We start from the raw sequence: 23702 nt of genomic DNA, 5'->3' as shown, positions 1-23702 counted from the left end.
TCCTAACTTTCAAAGACTAGACAGCCACTCTGTGCGGAAGACAGAGGCTTTGCCCTAGCTAAGGCACCCGATACACTATTACTAGGAGGCAGATGCTAGTCACGAATAAGAGAATTTAAGAACTAGTACTGCTATTTTCACTGTCTTGCAGGAAGCAGAAGGGGTGATTATGCAGCAGAAGAGGCATGGGAAACTTACAGCTTCAGAAAAAGAAATTACTCAGCTCCTCAATAGTTTCCTTTAGTACCTTGTACTGGAGGACCACATAAGGTCACTAATGTTAGTGAGCTAATCACAAAAAAAACGGTTGCTAGGAAGGCATCAACCTCAAATTCAGATAACAAAAAACAAATTTAAAAACTAACTTAAGGCAAACTAACATATACTTACCTTTAGCTTCCTTCTAGCATTGAACTTTCTCAAGCATTCCACAGTCTCCTGCCTGTGCATCATCGAAGCAACAGTGGATCGTTGCTGAAAAACAGGAACAGCAAAAAAAAGGTCAAGAACATACCCTAACCTCTCAGCCAGGGGCATTGCACTACTTGCACACAACCATGACACGCAAGCTGACATGGCCAAGCCTCTCACCACTGCATGGCTGCAAAACACTGCAACCAGTTCCTAACTTAAGAACTTCCCAGTACAGCAAGACATGTTAAGTCAAAGCTGGCTAGTACAAGACTGTGCCCAAGAAATTCTACTACAGGTGAGAATCAATGTTTCCATACTCTCAGGCACACAAATGGATCAAGACAGTAAGAAGACAAAGTCAAGCAAACAAGCTTTTTGGGGACTGAGTTGAAGGAACTACAGAAAGATCAGCATTGCATTAATTACAGCCCTAAGGGAAAATTCCAAGCAGTAAGTGAATACTAGTGAGCCTTCCTGGACATGGCAATTCCCTCAATATAAGTACTTGAGTAGCAGAGGCCTTGGCATCTTTGCATCAGTTTTGCAGACACAGACTTTCAGTATGCAAGAGGAAAGATGACATAGCTTTATTGTACCAATGCAACAAACTAAGCATAACCTCCAGCCAGTGGCACACACCTGTCACCCACAGTTAGACTGGGATCCCATCAGCTGCAAAATAAGAACTTCCCGGAAGTGTTCCAAGTCATTCAGAGCACATGAAAAACATAGAAACTGATGCCAAAGTGGCTGCTGCTCTTGCACAGAGCCATAAGCCTGAACTTCCTTTACAAGGACAGTGGGTGAATTACTAACCTGACAAATCAGTGTGTTCAAACCCTCCATTACCCTTCTCCTGCTTGGAAAAAATTCTGCAATATCCAAAAGAACAATAAACTATATTCATATTCAGCTACTTTCATGGGAAGTCTGCTTTGATTCTGTCAGCAAAGCTAGCCACCAGCTGCAGCACACACAGCAGTGTGGAGGCAGAATGTAGCTAAACTATCCTCTTTAATGACTTTGATGGTTACTGTTCATTCAGTCTCTTTAGAAGTAACAGTGAAGTCCAGTTGTTCATTGTGGGCTTAAAAGTCAGGACACATACTTCAGAAGCTCAGTGATGCTAAGAAACTCAGTGTCTCAGATAAACCTTTAAGATTTCCTACCTACTTCAGAGACGCAGTAAGTCTCCAGATAGAACACATCTGTTGCACACATAGATACTGCAGAGCAAATGGAAAAAATGGACTCAACAGGAGGCAGTTTGGTTAAGAGGCTATAACGGCTGTGAAGTGAAATCAAACTCCCCATAACTCAGGGAAGGAAAGCCTCTCTTGAACCATTCTATATTAAGTTGCTAGAGGGAGTGAGCTACTGTAATATATACAGCTTTGGTTACAAGCACTGGGACAAAAGAATGAGCAAAGGAACACACTAGACACATAGCAGAAATATGCTACAGTATAACAAGAGTATCTGGTTAGACTTAGGTGGACCTACTTCATGCTGCAGAGACAAAAAAGGTACCATTACTGTTCTCTCCTATGCCTACTACCAGCTGCATTCTGGGATTTCCTTGCCAACTTTGCAAAAGATGAAAAATACTCATGTGTGGGGTCTGATGAGGCAGAAACTACATACACAAAATAGCAAAAGATTTTTTGCTGATTTCAGGTTTACAGTCAGTTAAGCTGCAGCAGAGCAGAAATGTTCCAGCACTGCAAAGATGCAATGCAATGAACTGAAGTAGAGATAAAGAACAAATAATCATAAAATATTTTGTCTGATGCCAAACTCCATCTGACATTTTAGGATGACATGGACTACAAGAGGAGATGTGGGGAAAACCAGGTACCATGGACATCCACAAAACCTCTGCAAGAATAAGGGAATTAATTTTTTTTTCCTATAGTGGCAATAAAAGCACCACAGCATGACAAAGCTGGCTTATTGAAGGTCAGGCTCCAAAACAATCAGATTTTTAAATATTTAAAATATTCTGGGCTCCTCTGCAGCTAAGTCTTCTTGACATGTCAGTTCAGAGTAACCACAAATCAATCCACAGTAAAAGGAAAACACTTACGCAGACCCATGGATGTTTGAGAGCTTGGTCAGCTGTGATGCGCTTTGCTGGGTTTATTGTCAGCATCTGGTTGATCAAATTCTTTGCTTCAGGAGTCACAGTGTCCCACTCAGGTGAAGGGAACTGAAAGGGGAAGAAGGACCAGATGATGAACTGAAAATATCTTCTACTAGCAGAAGGGTTTCTCCTCCTATGCAACTGAATCCCAGCTTTTGCCCTTTTGATATCAGGGCTAACATAATTGCAAAATACATAATTTTTTGTGAAAAATCACGCTGAACAAAAATTGTACAGAATCCAGCAAACGAATGGTAACAGACAGCAGGACACATCTGTACCATTCACCAGACACAAGCAGGAAGATTAACAGTTTACAAGTCTTTTAGGAATCACTCAGACCTTATAATTTCTTTCACGCTCAATAGTCAAAAAAGTAAAGTCATAGATCTTCCTAAATGAGTTCTGACATGAAAAACACAAGCACTATATTTTTCACTCCACCTTGCTCTTTCTCCAGTATGCTAAAAAGCTGTACCAGCCTATATGAAATCACAAACACTTCACTACAGCAAAACCCCATGAAAGCGAAACCTGCTAACAGAACATCCCATTAGGTGTATTTTCCCCACCATAAAGCATAATATTCTGGAATAATAGCAGTCAATTAGGTGTAGCAACCCACAAGCAATTTATTAGCAAGCATGTCCCATATCAGAAATCATTACCTGGGGAGCAAGAGAGATGTAACAGTGGATGGGAATATAGAAGCACGGAAACAAAGAAAATAATCAGAAGTATTTCAGTTTCTGGTTATCCATCGGAGTAACTGCTCTCTCCTCTAATTCAAGTAATGATAAAGATATTTATGCCATCCTCCAGATGCTTGCATGTGGTAAAGATGACAGCATGCTGACATTAAATGCAGTACATGTCACACCTATGAATCTACTGTACAAATACAGGTGAACTTGAGAACACAAAGATACATATGCTGTTTGGATAGAAGTCCCCTGTCTTTAAGGGGGACTGGGGGGAAGAATAATCTATCCTGAGAACATTTCCTTACAGTGCTACAACCATTTAGAAAAAGTTTATCCCATTTTGGGCTCCTCTCACTCAGGTCATAAAAATACACCCATGGTAATTGATTTGCGCATTATCATATTCCTGCATTTTCAGGCATCAGTAGGGCATTATACAATTTGTTCTGCAAACCTTACAAAAGATGAGTAAAAAATTATGATACTGAGCTTTCAGCCAGGACACTTTACCCCTAACCCAAACTCTAAAGTATTCATGGTAATGCCTTGCAAAACCTCTACCCAACAGCACAAAGTCCAATTCACAGTTGCCACTCCCTTTATGGTCAAGAGGTAACAACAGACCAGTCCACTGCATACTCAGCTGCTGGGGTAAGGACACCATAGGCAGGTAGACCAGTAACACTTGAGCTGTATTCTTCTGGGTAAATCAGGGGAGGAATCTACTGGACCTTGCTCTTAAAGGTAAGAATTTGAAAACAGCAGGTAGATAGGAAGCATCAGACATGTAATTCCTTATGACTTACAGAAGGAGTTAAACAGTTAACCCCTGACGTGCTTTGAAAATCCCCATTTATACAACCAGTGCAAAAACATTTCAAATGAGAACAAGCAGCACAAAAACAAGAGGGGCAAGAAGGGAAGAGAAGAACACAAGTCCATTTAAGGCTATCACGTACAAAGGCATAACTTTCCTTTCACTCAGGAAGCCACTGAGCCAGGACATGAGGTTAAGGCAAACCTTTGTTCTCACTGTCACCAGTACTGCTGCTCTCATGGTCTCAGACACAGAGGCTGGGAGGTAACTGGGGTCCAGCAGAACCCGATTTTTGGTAATACAAACTGTAAGACAGCCTACAAAGCAAACTCCCTAACTCCCTCTTGATATTCATGCTCACAAACTTTGAGCTAGGATTTCTAGGAGGTTCCTTCTTCCCTCTGAGCCTCTCTTTATGTGGAAGAATTTAAGTCAAACATTCAAGCTGTGGTACCCAAAACACATTTTACACCACTTTTGCTCCCCAGTACTAACCTCCTTGCTATTCCTTTCCTTTGGGTAGCTTTTTATACCTCAGTTATGCCACGCTCTGAGGAACTGCTTGGCTTTTTACCAGAACCTCCAACCCACCATGCTGATCCGCACCACAAAGCCACCCCTCCAAAGACCCCTGCCATTCAGTCTTCTCACTGACCTCCAAGCTTTGCATGGCTGGAAGAAATTCCACTTTGGCACTGAGGAGATCAGAGGCCATAATTTAAGCTATTATCCTACATAACACTTCCCTCTGATTTTCATTAGGTGTCTTGATCAAGCAAAGACAGGCTCCTTCATTTAACCTTCCCTTTGCTCCCCTGAAAGAGTTAACAATGGCTATGTCTGCAGCACTTTGTGGTAAATGCACTAGAAGACAACATTTCCCACCATCTGCATTTCCAGCTCTGCATTTCCCTAATGACCAGCAACATCTTGGTGACCACTGCAATGCTTTCCACTTCCTTTCAGTAGCCCCGAACACGACTGTATCCCAAGCAGTGAAGACAAGGTGTATGAACATGCCAAACATCAGTTGCACAGTATCTTGGGGCCTGCTGGACACCAAGTAAGATAGCGCCATGTTCTGGATGGCTTCTACACCCATGCAGGTACTCAGCAAGAAAGTGCCCTTACGTCATAGGCTCCGGCTTTGATCTGCTGATAGAGTTTGTGCTGATCTTCATCCCAAAAGGGAGGGTACCCCACTAGTAATATGTACAGAATCACTCCTGGGAGGGAGAGACACAGATATACTATGGTTAGGCTAATATGCCAATTACTCCCTTAGCCCCTCTTCCTTCCCTCTTGACAGTCCCCAAGGCAATAATTGCTCTGTATCTTAATTAGCCATCATATTTAGCCCTCCGAGGTAAAAAAAAGGCAGTACAAACCTCTTCTCTGCTGAAGCTCACCCTAGCACTTCATGTTCAGCTCTTAAACCCAGCTGCTGGGAGATAGAACATGGTGCATAATGTCCTACCCCCTCCTCTGGCCACCACTGCTGGTGAGCCACAACTTCCAGCTGGTCTCAGAATAAAATTAAGCCAGATCTCCTGGGGCTGCTGGGCAGCAAAGGACTTTTTAGGAAGGACTAGGTTTTTAAATGTTTACTGTGCATGGTCTTGGGACAAAAATGCCACTGACAAAGCTAACATTCCTAGCCTGCAGAGTACCATTTATAGTTCATGTCAGGCAACACTGATATCGTGTATCTTTAAACTTATTAGTCTCAGATACTTGAACACTTAATTTTTTCCTTTTCAAAAATCAGGTCTCTTCAGTATTTCATCTTCTATACAGTTAATGTAATTAGAAATTGCTATAGTTATCTAAACAACTAAGTCAGCAAAACATAGACAGGCCTTATCTCTCGAGTCTCAAACATCTGATAGATGGCCTGAGGAAAGGATTAGGAGCCAGAATCAAACAAGTTCAAGCTCCAGTGTTAACTCCATCTAGACAAGGTGATTATTCTCAAGAATGCCTTTATCTCTCCACCCAGTAAGAAAGAGTATTGTGCACCTGCCCAGCAACAAGTTAAAGGGAATTGCTCTTCTACATTAAAAGGTCTTGTTTAAATGCAAAATATTTTTACAGAATCTTACCACATGCCCATATATCCACTGGTTTTCCATAAGGATCTTTTCTTAAGACTTCAGGGGAGAGGTAGCCTGGAGTGCCAGCAAACCCTGCCAGGAAATGGATGACATGAAGTACTTATAGCACTTAAGCACAAGAGCTCTTGCCATATCACAAAATCCACTAGTGGTAACCAACAGATCCCAAAATGCATTTCCCACCCTTCATCTCACATTTGCTAGCACTACCTCTTGGTAAACCAAAAGAAAGGGGAGGTGGGCTGGGGAATAAAGAAAATCAGATGGGATCAAGTGTCCATGTTTTGCAGGAAAAACAGAAAAGAAAGAGCAATCAGCTAGGCACAAACTCATATGCTAGGCCTTGTATAATTTTAACATATAATGGCTTGGAGTTTGAAAACACAAGACACAAATGCGACACATCTGATTACCAAAAGGCAGACCAGGAGAAGCAGTCATCTCTCCAGAATCTCCACAGTACTGCAGAGTCTCAGAGCTGATTCTCAGCCTGAGAAGGTCTTGTTTCTCATTATGTTTTAGCTAAACAAAGATAAGGCCAGATCCAAATGTGCCTGAGGAAGCCCAGGTCAACTATATTTCTGTAAAATGACCAAAATTCCAGGTGTCTATACTCCCAGGCAGTAGGAAAGTTCAGATCAGGACCTAAACTTAGCAGCTGCATTCATCTCTGATACTAGCATCTAATGTAAACTGAGAAGAAAGACAGAAATACACAGAATTTTTTCTGTCTTTATCTATCATATTCTTTCCTCTTTTCCATCTAGGCTCATGCCCAAGATGTTTGGAAAAGAAGCAGCAATACCAAATAGACACAAGTATGCTGAAGAGCTAAGAGAAAGTACTCTGGGAGGGTTCAACTCAACCAGCTATCAGTGAAGGGGGAAGTAAAAGTGGGAAAGCTCAAACACTCTTACCAAACCAGGCCTGTTGCTCTCCCTGGACTTCTATAGCCAATCCAAAGTCAGCCAGTTTGACAGCAGCACCCTTACATTTACTTGCCAGTAGTAAATTCTCAGGCTGGGGAGAAGAAAGAAAAAAGGGGATGAGAATGAAAGACTGACATCATTGTTAAAGTGTCCTGCCTCAGTATTCACATAATTAAATTGAGTCTGCTGACTGAACTTAGCAGGCATTTACTAAATCTGTTCAGGTGAAGACAGTGCAACAGCAACAAATGGCATTGACGAAGAGTGGCAGAAAAGTCAACAAAAAAAAAATCCTATGTGGGAGCCAGAGCATCTCCCAACCCAGGCCATATGTTACATGTTGACACCAGAGGGCACTGGCAGTACAATTCCTGAAGCACAAAACCCAAAATTTGTTTCTGTCAACCTACAGAGAATAATTTGAGGTGAGGAGAGGAGGAAGATGCAGTATATACAATCTTCAGTGATGTTTCTCCCAATACACAGTCCCCAGAGCACTGGAAAAGTAAATCATGCTAATAAGGGCTGCCAGATACAGCATTGTAATGTGGGAAGGCATCATCTGGATAGGAAGTAGTTTTCAACCCTTATGGAAAAAGCCTCAACCTCAAATTGGTATAAGCAGCACAGCAGTGAGTATTCTTGTAAGCTGATTTTTCATTATACATATTTACAGCAGCATAAAATATGTCTTGCTGTCAACTAGGCAACAAGCAGCCATGTCACCTCTCCCATGTGCCAGGAAAAGGAGATAGACTTCGGCCTCTCATATATCTGTCTCATATGAATCTCACTTAAATCATTTAAATTGAGTCTGCTGACTGAACTTAGCAGGCATTTACTAAATCTGTTCAGGTGAAGACAGTGCAACAGCAACAAATGGCATTGACGAAGAGTGGCAGAAAAGTCAACAAAAAAAAAATCCTATGTGGGAGCCAGAGCATCTCCCAACCCAGGCCATATGTTACATGTTGACACCAGAGGGCACTGGCAGTACAATTCCTGAAGCACAAAACCCAAAATTTGTTTCTGTCAACCTACAGAGAATAATTTGAGGTGAGGAGAGGAGGAAGATGCAGTATATACAATCTTCAGTGATGTTTCTCCCAATACACAGTCCCCAGAGCACTGGAAAAGTAAATCATGCTAATAAGGGCTGCCAGATACAGCATTGTAATGTGGGAAGGCATCATCTGGATAGGAAGTAGTTTTCAACCCTTATGGAAAAAGCCTCAACCTCAAATTGGTATAAGCAGCACAGCAGTGAGTATTCTTGTAAGCTGATTTTTCATTATACATATTTACAGCAGCATAAAATATGTCTTGCTATTGCTGCTGTCAACTAGGCAACAAGCAGCCATGTCACCTCTCCCATGTGCCAGGAAAAGGAGATAGACTTCGGCCTCTCATATATCTGTCTCATATGAATCTCACTTAAATCATAATTCTGTTGTGTTCCAGTAGAGGACTTAAGGACAAGACTTTAACACAACTTCAAAAACTGTACTGCTGAGAGTCAGCAGCTTTCTCTGAAGCACCAGAACAGCTAGATGCATGGGACCCTTTTGAAACTCCAAAGCCTTTAAGGTGGTTGCTATAACAGTTCTGCAGGAAAACAAACATGTAGACAAGCTGGAGAAATGTGTTTTCTGATCCTACCCCCTTCTGATCATTTGTGTAACTCATATCAATTTGAGTTTTTAACCAAGGAAGGTGGAAGCCAGCAAATCCAGAAACAGGAGCTTGTCTCAGTTTCAGAAATCTGATTGAGATCTTCTTTATAGCCTCCTCACCAGCTTCAGCCCACAGCAACCCTCTATCCCTGCTCTGCCTGACAGGAACAAGATGCTTTTCTCACCAGGCGTGTGTCTTTCTTCTGCTTTGAACAAAGGGAGAAAAGCCTTGCTCATCCTATAAGTCCTTCCTATAAGGAGCATGGAAGGAAGGGGAACTGGTACTCAATACATTTGGATGCCACCCTCTTTTCATCAGATGGGAAGAGGAAAAGATTGCGTTAATCAAGCTACACTGATGAAAATTCACCAGTGTAAACAAGTTCCTAAGACAGAAGACCAATGGAGTCTTCTGAAAATCCCTCCCACCTTCAGATCACACGCAGGCCTGGAGTGACTAAGGAACTATGACATTTCAGCCAGGCTTGTGCTAGCTAAGCACTATTGGCTTATAAAACACAGCTACAAACACCTTAAGGCTAATGGTGCTTAGCCATGTACATGTTTATGAATACACGGGTTGTCTCATATTTCACATACTTTTTTTGTAGAGATCTGAATGCATTCTCTAACTTCTGTGGTCCCTATGAGCAGCTCAACATTTGAAGTTCTTTAAGAGTAGGTCAGCTTATGAGAGGGAAGTGAAAAAGAAAATTTCACTTGAAACAAGCTCTGCAGCTATTGCACACCGATCCTGAAGGCCAAGCTCTTGGCAAGGAGCTAAATACTAAACAAAGAGCACGAGACCTTTTATTGCTAAAAGGAATGGCTACTCCTCAGGCCTCGACAGTTTCAGTGAATCAGAAAAGCAACAGAAGAAACACATTAACTACAGTGGGGAGTGTCTAGTAGCTGATAAGTCCTAAATGATTTCACAACTTTCACACAAATAAAACATAGGAAGCAAAACAGATCGCATCTGAACTTAAACCATCCTGTACTGAAAAACACTACTGATTTTCATACAGGCCCTAATTTTGGGCAGTAGTGCCTCTTAGAGGCTGCTTTCTCAAGAGCAGGTATAAACTGTAACCCAGAGCAGCTATGCTGCAGCAGATCACTGCATCTTTTCACAGAACTCTGAATCAGAAGGCCAAAAGTGCTGTATGGGAGCCTGCCAGAAATGCTAAAGGTTAACAGCTGTCCACTAGAGCAAAACACCTGGAGAACACTGCCACTGAGCTTGCAACAGGCTTTTACCTTGCTCTCTGCAAAAATAATTCTATACTTTCTCCCTTATGCATTGTATGTCAAATCAAAACCAACACTAGCAGCAAGTGTCAACATGCATTAATTTAACTGGACCACTGGTGGCCATCACTGTTCCCGCTTCAGACAGAGAGAGCTGCAGGGCAAGCAGACCTTCCTGTACAAATCTCTCCATTTTGGGGCCTGCCCAGCTCCCATTAAAGCTGGATATGTGTGGGATGGGGTTTCAGTAACTACACTGTGGGGGCTCTGGGTCTATACACATGTTACAATGTGGCAAAAGGTGATTCAGCTACTGTTTAACTGGCCAGCAGTTTTGGTTTTAGAAGTGCTTTGACTGATGAGAGAAGAAAGAAATGACACAAAAAATATTCTTGTTATGCACCCTGCCCTGGCCCAATGGCATGTGTTTGGCAACAGTGCAGAATAAAAATATACATGCTCTGTGTAGATAAACTCATACTGGCAGATTGAACAGATTGCTCCAGGTTTCTAGGGATCTCTTCAATGGCAAATTAGAAAGTGTTTTCCATTATAATGAATCTTACCCAAGTTTCTCTGAAAGCCTACTGCACACTAAGGTTCAAAACTACTCCATCCTGGAGCTGCCTCAGAGAGGCTGAGAGCTGGGCAAGGTTCATGAAGACTCAAAACTTCCTCAGGAGTTCAGTACACCCTCAAGAAAACTCTGAAGGAGCAAATTTGTGCTTCAGGAACCCCTGAGTCCAGTTCAAGTGAAAAAATCCCTGCCAGCTGGCAACATAGTATTCCTGTCTTGCCTATTCCAATGATCCCCTGGCTGCTCTCCTCAGCCTCCGTGGCATGGAGGAAATATTACCTTCAAGTCCCTGTGCACGATATCATGCTGGTGAATGTGATTCACACTCTCCAGTATCTGATGAATACAGTGGCTGCAAGATAAATTGAGAGACACACAGTTATGCACACACACCTGGCATCTCATCTCAGACCAGAGCCATTTCCCTAATTTTGATATTTGTACCAAAGATAGTTCAAGACCCCAGGATGAATCCCTTTATCATGCCCACTGGATGCCACAACTCAGTACTGTTGGACATCCCCAGGGCCCTCAGCAACAGGATGCTAAACATCCTACCTAGTGGGACCACAAAGCCTTGCCTCTCCTACCTCCTATCACCTCCTTCCTTTCCTCCCCATCATACCAAGAATCTCATTTACTCCTTCAGCCAACAGGGCCCACCCCACACAGGAGAACCGAGGTACCCAAGCATCTGCAAACAGCAGCCAAGACAGGGCAAGAAAGACCCAAGTGCTCCAGGAAACATTCAGCCGGGCTAGTCCTGAGCAAAGAATAAACTTTTTGAGAGCAACAGACTCCCTTAGAAAACTCAGGATGACAAATCCTGTGCATGTGCCAATTTGCAAAGCTTTCAGAGCAACATCTCAAGCACTTTACATACACAATGTGCGCACACACCCGCTTGCTGGGTACCTTTTAAGTTCAGATCCCACTTAAGAGGTTAGTAATCTGAAAAGCAGACTCATTCCCAGTTAAGTGTAGTGTGTTGTGCTCCCTAAGCCCACAGGAAACTGTCTCTTTGCCACTCTCACTGCTATAACCACTGGGGAAAAGGCAAGATGTTATTTACAGCTGTTGCATTAAGACAATGCAACACACCCATGGGTGACACTTCTGGTTGAAATAATCTTTTCTGCTAAACATTTACTCAGCTCCCACAGGTGAGTGTGGAATGGAGTAGGGATTTTGACAACCATGGCTGGGCAATACACACCCAGCCATAGGCAACTCAGATGGTCCTCACTGCACTTCGCACTGCAGGACCAGTCAGTCCCCTCACCAAATTCTACAAATCTTGGCAGAACAAATTTGAAATGAGTGAAATATTTGAGGGAAGGGAAATTCAATACTGGAAAAGATGGGAAGAGGGTGAGAGGAGAAAGAGGAAAGGAGGTGAAGCACTGTGTATTTGTTATCCCCACCCATCCAGAGCTGGCAGTACAATCCTCAGGATTGGAGTCCATTAATATCTCCCCGCTCCCAAAACAAAAATGTATAATTAGAACAGAGCTGAGCCTGAGAGAGAGAGATTTTCTGGCCAAAAATGGCAAAAGTGTGAGGTGTCCCAGGCGAGCCAAGTGCAGCGGATTGGCACAGACCTCATTCCCTCACTCTCCCAGCCTTCTCTGGAATTCAGCTCGGCATGGGGAGAGAAAGGGAGGAGTTTCACTCTGTCATCTTGTTGGCACTGCAAGACCTAGCCAGCTGACAGTTAGAGGGCTGAGTACCCTGATGATGCCCCACAGAGCAATAGACAGGTCTCCGTTTCCCTGAATCCTGCCATAATTTTCCTGAGCAGTGTCAGTCACTGCCAGCTCCTGACCATTCCAGGGAACAGGCCCTGGCAAGAGGCACAGGGGGAAGGCTGATGACTGATAACCTCAAATCTTCCCAGATTCAAGGCAGAACAGCTCAAGTGACTATGTATCTGTCTGAGATGCTATGCCTACAACATCTGTACACCCCACTGAAAACATCTACATGGGTCTCAGACATCTCTGCCAGGAGCTCCATCAGAGACAACAAGCCCACTGGCCTTCCTCCGCAGCACACAGCTCACAGCAAAGTGTGTGCTGCAATGCCTCATTTGAAAGCATGGTGCAAGCACAGGCCATCTCAGGAAGCTCACACATGGGAGAGAGGGGACACACTCAGAAAAAGAAGGATATATCTATGTATCTTTTTAATATTAAAATATAACAGTTGCTTTTACATATTGTGCCTTTCTCACTGTGTGAACCAGCCCACAATCAGAGAGGGCTCCCACAGAAACACAGCCCTCTCCCACTGCCCTGTAAACCATTACCTAGCCGCAGGCCAACTGAATGGGACTGCCCAACAGCAATGGCATACCACTGGAACTCCCGGCAGGAGAAGGAAGAGGTCAAGAAGGTAGCACTCTGACAGTCACAGGACAGCTCTCCCCTATGTTTTCTCACTGAGGATACCTTGTCACGACCTACCAGAAAGGTCAGGCAGAAAAAGCTGGTAGCAATGGGCCTCTCAGCAATGAGCACAGGGACAGCAGTGTCTGCAAGTGGCAAGGTCTAGAGCTGCAGTGAGTCAGGCTGACTAGTGACAACAGTTTATGCTAATAGCAGAAAGAGGAATTGTTTTTTCCAGATGGGGAGCAAGAGTGTCAGAACAAAGCCACGCGCAGAGCATCAGTCAGGAAACTCATTCCACTTGCCAGCACACGTGGCACATACACCAAAGGCTCTGGAAACAGTCTTACCTGGCATCTGCTTCACTGTAGTATTCTCTGGCAACAATATCCTCAAAGAGCTCCCCACCAGTAACCCTAGAGTGCAATAGAAGAGGGGAAGTTATAAGGTCTGTGAATATCTAGCTCAAGGCTGTTTGGGACATACATGGCCACCCGTATGGGCCCTTTCCCACAGCCTGTGTGGAGTCTTGCAGCACAGGGGAGCCAGGGCAGAGCCCCATCACCATGGCACCAGCACTGGTACATTCATGTGACTGACCCCTTGGATTGCCATTTCACCAACAGTGCACAGGACACTGCTGACAAACTGGGTATGAATTACTCGTGACTCTCTATAGAGCTTAGTAAATGCTAAGCTTGGGCAGAACACCCCTTCTTCTCTGATCCCCTCCTCCAGGCTGCCTCAGAGACAAAAGTCAAGCAGCCTCTCTATACAGGATAGACATCCTTAGCCATCCCTTGCATACACCTGCTGCCAGGAGCCTTTCTGGTCCATCCCCTACCACACAATCAATGGATTTTTGTCAAATGGGCTAGAGCTCTCTACAGGTCTCAGAAGTGAAAGGGAGAATTATATTAATGCAGGTGCCTTTTATTCCACTCTTAGTCAACCATCCACATGCCTGTTTCACTGGTGAAGCATCAAAGCAGAAGAAAGACACTTACAGATCAAAGACGAGATAATGGAAACCTTCTTCTGAAATACTGTCATGGAGCCGCACTGCAAACACATAACAAAGAAATGGAGATTTACAGACTATGTAGCAAATATGACACTTCACAAATCAAACCCATGCACACAGCCAAGTTCTCCCTCAACACAATCAGTCTATTAATTACCACGTCCTTTGCTTTCTATGCTCACTTAATGACCTATTTCCTTCTGTTATCTGAAGGCAACAGACAGGTGCCCTTCACATACATCCACCCCTCCCCACTATCAAAACAAACTGAATATCTTTTCCCTCCTGTTTGTTCTCTAATGCTTCAGTACTGTCCTTTCACATCTGCCTCCTCCTTCCTCCATGCTCACATTTTACCATCTCACCCCACTCATTCTTATTTGCCAAAACAAATCCTGCTCAGAATCTCCAAACAAGCCCCCAGCCCAGAAACTGACATCTGGCTCCACTTGCATGTCAGTGCCATTGATCTCCCTTTTGCCCTTCATCTGTAAAGCTCCATGAAGTTCACTCCCTCTACTTCCTTTTCCTTACTTCATTCTTACACCCCAAATCCTTACCCAGAATTCAGAGCCAGTCCCTCATCTTGTTTTTCCAGACAGGTTTGTTACCACTGACATATCTGATCATATTCTCCTTCTCAAAATTTCATCTTCCTTCAGCTTTTTAACCTACACCCCCTAGTTCTGCTCCTATTGCCTCAATTAACCATAGTCTTTTCCCATTCTTTGTCCCTCTAATCTGCGGGGCTGAGGCTGCCTCCATAACAGGCATCGGGAGATATCCCTTGGCATTCGGGAGACTCTGGGGCTCTGTCCTCCTTGCCCCATGTTACATGTAGGCAATAATTACTGGATCTATGCAGCCAGCACAGTGCTTTTTCCTCCTGTCTAAATAAACATCTCAATTTATTTGATGTTTCTTTGATACCTAGGCAGTAATTCTAAACCAAGAGAAGAAACTAAGCGTTTAATTTCATATTGCTTCTTACCTCCTACTTTTTGTTTTTTTCCCCTGCTGGAAAACTTCACTCTTTTCCCTGCCAATCAGAATTCACAAGCCAGCAACCCTACTTGACTCAGGGCCTAAACCTTCACACCCTGACTAGACAAGCTGCCTTCTTCACATGACCATCTATAGTCCTTCCCTATTGATTCACCCCACTAAAGCAACTAGCTGAGATGACTGCATCTCAGTCACTGCAACACCTTGTAATCGAGTATTGACCAAAGTAAAATAACTGGTCTTATCCCTAAAAGACAAAGCTTGTTATCCCGCTCTGTCACTTAAATGTTACCTTTGCCTTCCTTCCTTGTCTTCCATTCTCCTCCTCACAAAACACAGGTGGCCTGTCTTGACTTTTCTTGTCACAATGATTTTTTCTCTGCCAGTATCAAGAGGTCAGTTTGCACCTCTCACTGGTGCATGACGTCAGCTGCCATCACCGTCTTGGAAATGTTTCAAACTAGCACTTGGCACATGCTCCTACCTCATATGGAATAGATTTTGTAGATCATCTCAATGCTCTAATCCTCCTTGCAACTCTATTTTGCTAAAGAACCCTTCCACATATATGCAAACACAAAGAAACTCAAAATTGAGGGTAGCAGAGATATGCAGAGACCACTGCCAGTATATTTCCTAAAAATATTTCATTTTTTCCTTATTCTTCCTGCCTGTTCTTTCTTATATTTTTCCTCCACTTATCTACAAGCTCTCTGGGCTCATCCCTTGCGCAAATTCCTTCCTAAGTGTTTCTACTGCATTTAACCACTGGGGTTTGGGAGGAGCACTCCACACAGCATAATACTTCAAACAAGCAAGAACAGCTAGAGTACCAGTACCACAGGTGCTTCAGGCACAACTTGCTGTTCCTACAGCAAGAAAACAGATATGTATCATCCTTAAGAACTATGTTCCTCAAATTGTGCACTGCAAAAAAAAGTATTCCAAGTAAGCTGTTTCAGTTGGCTTTGTAATAACTTCAATGCAATACAATTTGGTGTTTACAAGAAGACTTGTCTCCTGAGTACTTGGCAGAAGCCTGCAAGGGCAGCATTACAAAAACACAAGAAAGAAGAGGGTATTTCCTAGGAGAAAATATTTCCATTCAAGAATGAAAACAAGATGGGAAGTGGAAGAAACAGACACTTGGATTCAAGGCTGTTTTCACTCTACTGCACAAGACTATTTGAGGTGAATGCAGGAGACAGGCACATGAACAAGAGCTGAGGCCCAGAACATGGACAAAATTCTGTGAACGGACTTTATGAAGAAAACATCTTGATCTGAAAACAGATGGAGAAACTTCAAGAAAAGCTGAATGTGCTAATAAGGTCATGCCTAGTGATGCTTGGTGTGGTGTGCATGAAAAAGCATTCTTCTTCCTCTGGCACCTGAAAGGTCATAGAAGCGCTGTAAGGAACAGAAAGAAGAAAGCAGAGCAACACGAATGAAATCCTGACAGAGAAGGAGCACAGCCACCAGCAGGTGGAGAGGACTGGCCACGAAAAGAGAACAGCAAACACATCTGCAGGTAGAAGTGAGAAATAGTCTTCCAATAAACAATAAACTTTGATGCAAAGATGCATCTTTATCCTGAGGTAAGCAATTTTGTCATACACATTATGAAAAGGGAAGGAAGTAGCAATTCAGCCAGCAGAGACTGGCAGAGGCAGTAGAAAGTGCCCTCCTTAGGTGAGGAACCATGACAGGACGACAGAGATAGTTCATAAACACTGATGCTGTACATCATCCCAGGGCTGCATAGCGAAGAAAGTCTTGGAGGCAGGACACAGGTCATTAACTTAACAAGGGAGCTAATTCCTCACGATGGTCAAGAAAGATGCTGGCACAAAATCTGCCTAGTATTTAACCTGCTGAAGTAACAAAGCTCAGGAGGTAACAGTAGAACAACAAAACCCAGAAAAAATATTAGGAAAGATGATGATGGCCACCACCACCCTGCATAAGAGTTAAGCTTAAAGTGTGGAGGGGGCAGCAATACGGGGATCAAAAGGGATTACGAAAAGTCTGAATATACCAAAACTCTTGTGACTTTCCATTTCAGAGCACTACTACTTCATACCAAAGCAGATAGGAAGAAAAAAAAAAACAATACCCTGCAGCAAGAGCAACCAGTGCCCTTTCACCCTAACATTTTGCTTACCTACCCTCCTGCAGAGGCACAAAAGCCTTCCTGACAAGAAAGGACACTGCAGTCAGCAGCTCTGATGCCATAGTTCACTCTGCTGACACTCAAGTTAAAACGCTCTGTTCTTCAATGCAGTCCTAACTACCAGGGATTGTTAGCTTAAAAACATGATCTGCCTATTCCCAAACCATTCAGCCAGCCTATGAAATGGTTTATATTCAGAAGTAACTCCACCACCTTTAGCTCATGTGAAGGATAAAAGCATTTTAAAATTTTCTTGTCCCCCACTCCACTTTGGTTCATAAATATGATCCATGTTGTTTTAGCATTCATCATAAGATATACAAACATGAGCTACTATCTGATACCTCTGCCTTCCAAACAGTATAGAGCCCTCTGTGCTTTAAAGATGTCCTATGCGAATGCCCTCCACCAGCAGGCAGGACACAGGATCTCGAATGGCCAATTCCAGGAGTGGGTAACAGAAACTCAAGTATTGGGCAGTTCTTTGTTTCAGACATTTTCTCATGAAAAGATGTCACTTGTTCCACCGGCTGTTGTTCCTGACACACCATTTAACATCTCCAGTACTACCACAAGGTCAGCTTCAAACAAGCAGCTGAGCAGAAACCATGTAGGCTGCTCATGGTTGTGTAACCTGTTGACACAAAAGGGTGAAAAATACAATTACATATAGATGCTGGTGGGTAGAGAATGCCTAAAAACTGACTACCGACAATAAGAAAATGGAGAGTGAAAAATAAATGCATTCACCCACCTCTTATTAAAAAATATTTCAGAACCCTTTTTTCTTTGCTTTCATTAGAAGAGCAGTGACATCTCTCATCTCTGTCTAGTACAGCAGACTAGACAAACACATCACAAAAAGAATCTCAAGTCACAGCAATAGGGAAGTTGAACAATCGCAACACAGGGTCTTCCAAAAGATGACCAAAATACAAAAGAGTCCAGTACTTGGCAAGGAACCTGATCTCACTCTGTTCACCAGAAGATGAGCTAGATTATTTCTATTGACTGGTTCTGTTGCCCAGAAGCAGTGATTCAAACCATATTTCTGTCTCAGCCAAACACTCTTAACAGAGGGATGTAGAGAACCATTCCCTGCTAACATCACACACACTCAGGGTCACCTGACGACTGTTATCATGTCAAAGGTCTCTGATGGATGAAAAAGCACTTACTAGAGCAGTTAGCAAAAACAGACAAGGAGACGGGAGTAAGAAGGAAAACAGACGCAAGTCAGACATTGATGCACTAAATCAGTTACAGGAAACAGCAAAAGAATTTACCTAAGGTTTAAGTCAGAGCACAGAAAAAAGTCCCACACAAAGAACAGAGGGCTCAAAATGTTCACAACACATTTAATTTTGTAAGAGTGTCAAGTGTTACAGAGAGCTTCAGAAATAATTAACAAAAAAACCACAGCACTAGAAAGCAATGCTAGAACAAGTGCTATCCTAAGGAGCAGAATCAGTCACAGATTGTTACATAGAAACATCTTCTGCAACAATACCAGCTGGTCAGTCAGCACAAAGTGTGTATCAGCACCTGCATGATATCTCCACGAAGCATATAGATTCTGGGAGAGATAAACAGTGATTTCAGTACAGCATCTTGATGAAACAATGTTTTCATCAGGACTCACAAAAAGCCTAATTTTCTCCACATGCAGTCTTGAATTTGGTACTCTAGTGCTACTCCACCAAGGGTAATGAAAGACTGCTACCAAAAACTGTCTCTCCAATTTTAAATGCACACCTCTAACTCTGCACAGTTAACAAGTTGCAATGCAGGACTACACAGACGACACAAACCAGCTAACTGGTTTACGTATCCTTTTCTTCCCTCAGCGTCCTCTCCAGTCTCACCCTATGTAAACTGATTTTACCTGTACAAGAAGCATCTCCCACAAAGCTGGCCTCCTGGAATAATCATTAACAACAGGGGGAAAAAAAGGAAGACCAAATAATCCCTTTCCCCAGAAAAATATTCAGATCTTCAACACTGCCTAATGCAAGTTACACAAATTGTTTTCTGCCTTGTATGGGTGTTTTCAGGTCTCAGGCCCTAACACAATCCAGACAGGTTGTGAAGAGCCTGATACCACAGTGGGTGGCTTAAAGGGACATTCTGCAGATACTAAAACTAAAAGCAGCAGGGTTCTAGGAGTTCAAGCACTTTTTAAGAACAGCTGTTGTTTCTCTGCCTGCTTAAGAGTCACACTGGAAATCCTGCCTCAAGAATGAAACTTCAAGATGATACTTAAAGGAGTCTCAAAATCATCATATACATACAGGTTTTATTTTAGAAAAAATATAATATTAATAAGATACAATATTAATTACAGAAAATTAAGCATTTTCGTGAGAAACGACAATACAGTCGTGCCATCTAGTTTGCATTCCCTGCCTGAATAATGTGTCCCTGTACAGGGAAGCCACAGCTCTCTGATGCCTGAATGTGATACAAAGCAACTGAGAAAGGGTGCTGTGAAACAAGGATGGCCTGGTGAACAATGTGAAGCTTAAGGGCAGCCTTGGCTGCAGTGATCATGAAATGGTGGAATTCAGGATCTGTAGGGGAACAAGGAGAGTCTGCAGCAAGCTCGCTACCCTGGACTTTAGGAGAGCAGATTTCAGCCTCCTCAGGGACCTTCTTAGTAGGGTATATCATGGAATAAAATCATAGATGGAAGAGGAGCCCAAGAAAGCTGGTCGATATTCAGATATTACCTCCTTCAAGACCAGGAGCTAGGCAACCCATCAGAGGGTGGAAGCAGGGACAGGTAGCCTAGGAGAAATACAAAAAAGTTGTTCGAGAAGCCAGGGATCAAGGTAGGAAAGCTAAAGCCCAGATAGAATTAAACCTGGCAAGGGACATCAAGAGTAATAAGAAGGGTTTCTACAGGTAAATCAGTGATAAGAGGCAGAACGGGAAAATTACAGGCTCTCTCCAGAAGGAAACAGGAAACCTTGTCACCCAGGATATAGAGAAGGCTGAGGTACTGAATGACTTTTTTGCCTCAGTCTTTACCAGTAAGGGCTCTGGCCACACTGTCCAAGTCACAGATTGCAAAGGCAGAGACTGGGAAAAAGAAGATCCCCTCACTGTAGAAGAGCAGGTCTGAGACCATCTAAAGAACTTGAAAGTGCCCAAGCCCATGGGACCTGAGAAGATCCATCCCACAGGTCCTAAGGGAGCTAGCAGATGGCACAAATATATTCTGGGGGCAGAATGGCTAGAGAGCAGTCCTGAGGAGAAGGACTTGGAGGTGGTAATAGATGAGAAGCTGGACATGAGCCACCAGTGTGTGCTGGAGCCCAGAGTGTCAACTGCATGATGGGCTGCATCACAAGAAGTGATGAGCAGGGCCAGGGAGGTGATTCTGCCCCTCTACTTCACACTTGTGAGACCCCCCCTGGAATACTGTGTCTAGTTCTGGAGCCCTCAACACAAAAAGAACACTGAGCTGTTGGCACAAGTCCAGAGGAGCACTACAAAGATGACCCAGGGTCTGAAGCACCTCTCCTATAAAGACAGGCTGATAGAGTTGGGGCTGTTCAGCCTGGAGAAGAGAAAGCTCTGAGGAGACCTTATAGTGGCCTTCCAGTACCTGCAGGGGGCCTACAGGAAACCTGGGAAGGTACTTTTTACCAGAATGTGTCGTGATAGAGTGAGGGGTAATGTTTTAAGCTGAAAGAGGTTAGGTTTAGGTTAGTCATTAGGAAGAAATTCTGTAGTGTAAGAATGGTGATACACTGGAGCAGGTTGCCCAGGAAGTTTGTGGATGCCCCCTCCCTGGAAGGGTTCAAGGACAGGTTGGATGGGACTTTAATCAACCTGGTCTAGTGGGAGGTGTCCCTGCCCATGCAGGGGATTGGAACTAGATGATCTTTAAGGTCCCTTCCAACCTTAGCCATTCTATTAAAAAAACACAAACAACAAACTGAGCATAGGAGGAAAACCTCCCTCATAACACACTGTACCAGCCTGATGACATATGCAAATTGCTGCTGGGTCACGCAAAGCAAGACTCTGTGAATGCAGAAGTTGAAGTGAATCATGAAGTAATCAGAAGAGAGCTTTCAATTTTCATAAAAGTTCACCGGAACTACAGGAATGTAAGAAGACACTGAAATGCAACAAGCTTATAATTTTTAAAGGGTCACATGTAATAGGCAAATTGATACTGGAATCACAGACACAGATTATGCCTAGCCTAGATTTGACCCACACCTTCCCTTCACTCTGTCCAGTGTGCTGAGTACTATTATCTTTCCACTCGTATGTCAAGCATAACAGGCCAGGAGCATTTATGCTTGCCATGTAAGTCCTGGGATGAACATTCCCCCGTATCCCATGTCCACAGCAAAAAGTGGAATGAGGCTGCCCAGGGACTCAGCCTGTGGTTGGGGCAGGCTGGCTCTTGTAACACAGGATGGTTCTGGAAACCTGCTGCAAGTGTATCTCTGCAAGCAAAGTAGTTACCAAAGTCTCAGCAAAAGGCCAGTATCTTCGCTTTGCAGTAACTTATCTCTGCTTAGGAAGCGGTAACATGGGCTGAAATATGCTGGCTGCTACATAACTTTGCCTGTCTTTAGGGACAGTCTTCAAGCTACAGCGTAGGGTAATCTTGTCTGCTAAATATATGTTCACTGGTGTTCGTAAATTCGAAGCATTTAGATATTATGGGAACTTAAAGGCCACCATTAGCCAACTACCTCTGCACCAACACACATGCTGTGCTGTGATTATATCATACTTGGGCCTCTCAAATTAAGTTGCCTGTGATGCAGTACTTGCAGCAGAGCAGAAACCAAGCAACAGAGATTTCTGGTTGTCTCCTGGGTCATGGTAATTGCAACACAGTAAATCTTTCATACAGTCTTAGTAGTGCAAACTCAAGAGTGCTCTGGGATCTTCTAGACTGAACAATGCTATTTAAAGGTCAGCCACTCACTAGAAACATTCACAGCTTAACTTCTCAGCAGTTTCCAACCAGACATGAGACATTTGCCTGTATCATGAAGAAAGGGAGGAAAAAGATACCACAAGGGGCATATTTCAAGAGACATTGTATATCAGAAGTAGTAAAAAAAAAACCAAACAAAAACTGCCTAATGCCCTCTTCCAAAGATAATCTACAATGTGCCAGGAGATGCTGAAACTATCGATACAAATACACACAGTCTGACAGACTGCAAACTGAACACTATTAGTCCGTGGCAGCACAAGTGACAAGCGAACTGACGCAGATGGCTACCACCCACCCTCCACTTCCCCAGCTGCTCACCAGCCTGGGGAGCCAAGATGGGATTTGTCCCAGCACCTCCAAGCCTGGCTGTGTGCCAGGATGCTTCCCATGCGTTTTGTATTGCTCAGGATGCCTGTCCCACTAGGAGCCACCATCAACCTGCCTGTGAGCTGGGTGCTCAGCTCCCACCCCAGCTGTTTCTCTAATTACATTAAACATGCAGAATTCAGCTGCAGCTGCTCAGGCTGCTTCCAAAAGGACTCTCCTTTTAATTAAAAATTTGCTATTAAAGAGCATTAAATTGTGTAATGCAAATAATCCTCTAGAAATAATCTGTTCCAGCAGCTAATGACGAGCTTTTTTAAAGCAGTTACTAGCAGCAGCAGGACAGTTAGCTAACAGGACACAGCACGCTGCTTTTAACCAGTCCCTTAGGAACGTGGACACTTTCCCTCCTCCTCCTTCCAAATCTGACACACAGAGGTTACAGCATGCTGGATATATACCAGCTTGCTGTAAACTCCCCAGGCCCACAGAATTTCACACCAATTGCAGCTTTAAGGCTCTGGAAAACAGAAGAGAAGAAGAGCTTGTTAACACTGTTCTGGTTCAGGCAGAATCAAGCTGCTGCAGGTTCTGCAAAGAAAGACAAGGAGCAGTCAGACAGAATCACAGAATCATTCTGGTTGGAAAGGACCACGAAGATCATCTAAAGTCCAACCATAACCTAAATCTACCCGTTCAGTGCTTAAATCATGCCACTAAGTACCACATCTATATCTCTTACAGACACTTCCAGGGATGGCGACTCCACCACCTCCCTGGGCAGCCTGCTCCAGTGTCCAGCTACTCCTTTGATAAAGAAATTCTTTCTAATACCTAGCCTAAACCTCCCCTGGTGCAGCTTCAGGCCATTTCCTCTTGTCATTATTCGCCTGAGAGAAGAAGCCAACTCCTACCTCCCTACAACCTCCTTTCAGGTAGCTGTAGAGAGGAATGAGGTCTCCCCTCAGACTCCTCTTCTTGAAACTAAACAATTCCAGTTTCCTCAGCCTCTCATCATAGGACTGATTCTCCAGACCTTTCACCAGCTTGGTAGCTCTCCTCTGGACACACTCCAACAACTCAACATGCTTCCTGTAGTGAAGGGCCCAGAACTGGACACAGAACTCAGGCTGTGGCCTCACCAATGCTCAGTACAGGGGCATAATCACCTCTCTACTGCTGGCCACAGGGAGTA

The 23702-nt window shown here is 43.6% G+C and overlaps 1 protein-coding gene across 8 annotated transcripts in view; it reads right to left on the bottom strand.

Annotated features, from left to right (window-relative positions):
- CAMK2G (calcium/calmodulin-dependent protein kinase II gamma) overlaps positions 1 to 23702 on the bottom strand; it is a 115018-nt gene that overhangs the window by 32036 nt on the left and 59280 nt on the right. For all 8 annotated transcript variants that reach the window (XM_010000759.1, XM_010000754.1, XM_010000753.1 and 5 more), the window contains exons 4-11: positions 14017 to 14071; positions 13360 to 13425; positions 10902 to 10974; positions 7110 to 7212; positions 6181 to 6264; positions 5210 to 5304; positions 2501 to 2623; positions 391 to 474 (exon numbers count right to left, since the gene is read on the bottom strand). In XM_010000759.1, coding sequence (XP_009999061.1) covers positions 391 to 474; positions 2501 to 2623; positions 5210 to 5304; positions 6181 to 6264; positions 7110 to 7212; positions 10902 to 10974; positions 13360 to 13425; positions 14017 to 14071 — 683 coding nt within the window. The remainder of the gene's footprint in view (positions 1 to 390; positions 475 to 2500; positions 2624 to 5209; positions 5305 to 6180; positions 6265 to 7109; positions 7213 to 10901; positions 10975 to 13359; positions 13426 to 14016; positions 14072 to 23702) is intronic.

Source organism: Chaetura pelagica, unplaced genomic scaffold, assembly GCF_000747805.2.
Source record: "Chaetura pelagica isolate M959 unplaced genomic scaffold, ChaPel_1.0 scaffold166, whole genome shotgun sequence".
NCBI lineage: Eukaryota > Metazoa > Chordata > Aves > Apodiformes > Apodidae > Chaetura > Chaetura pelagica.
This window is presented reverse-complemented; position numbering and strand designations above follow the sequence as displayed.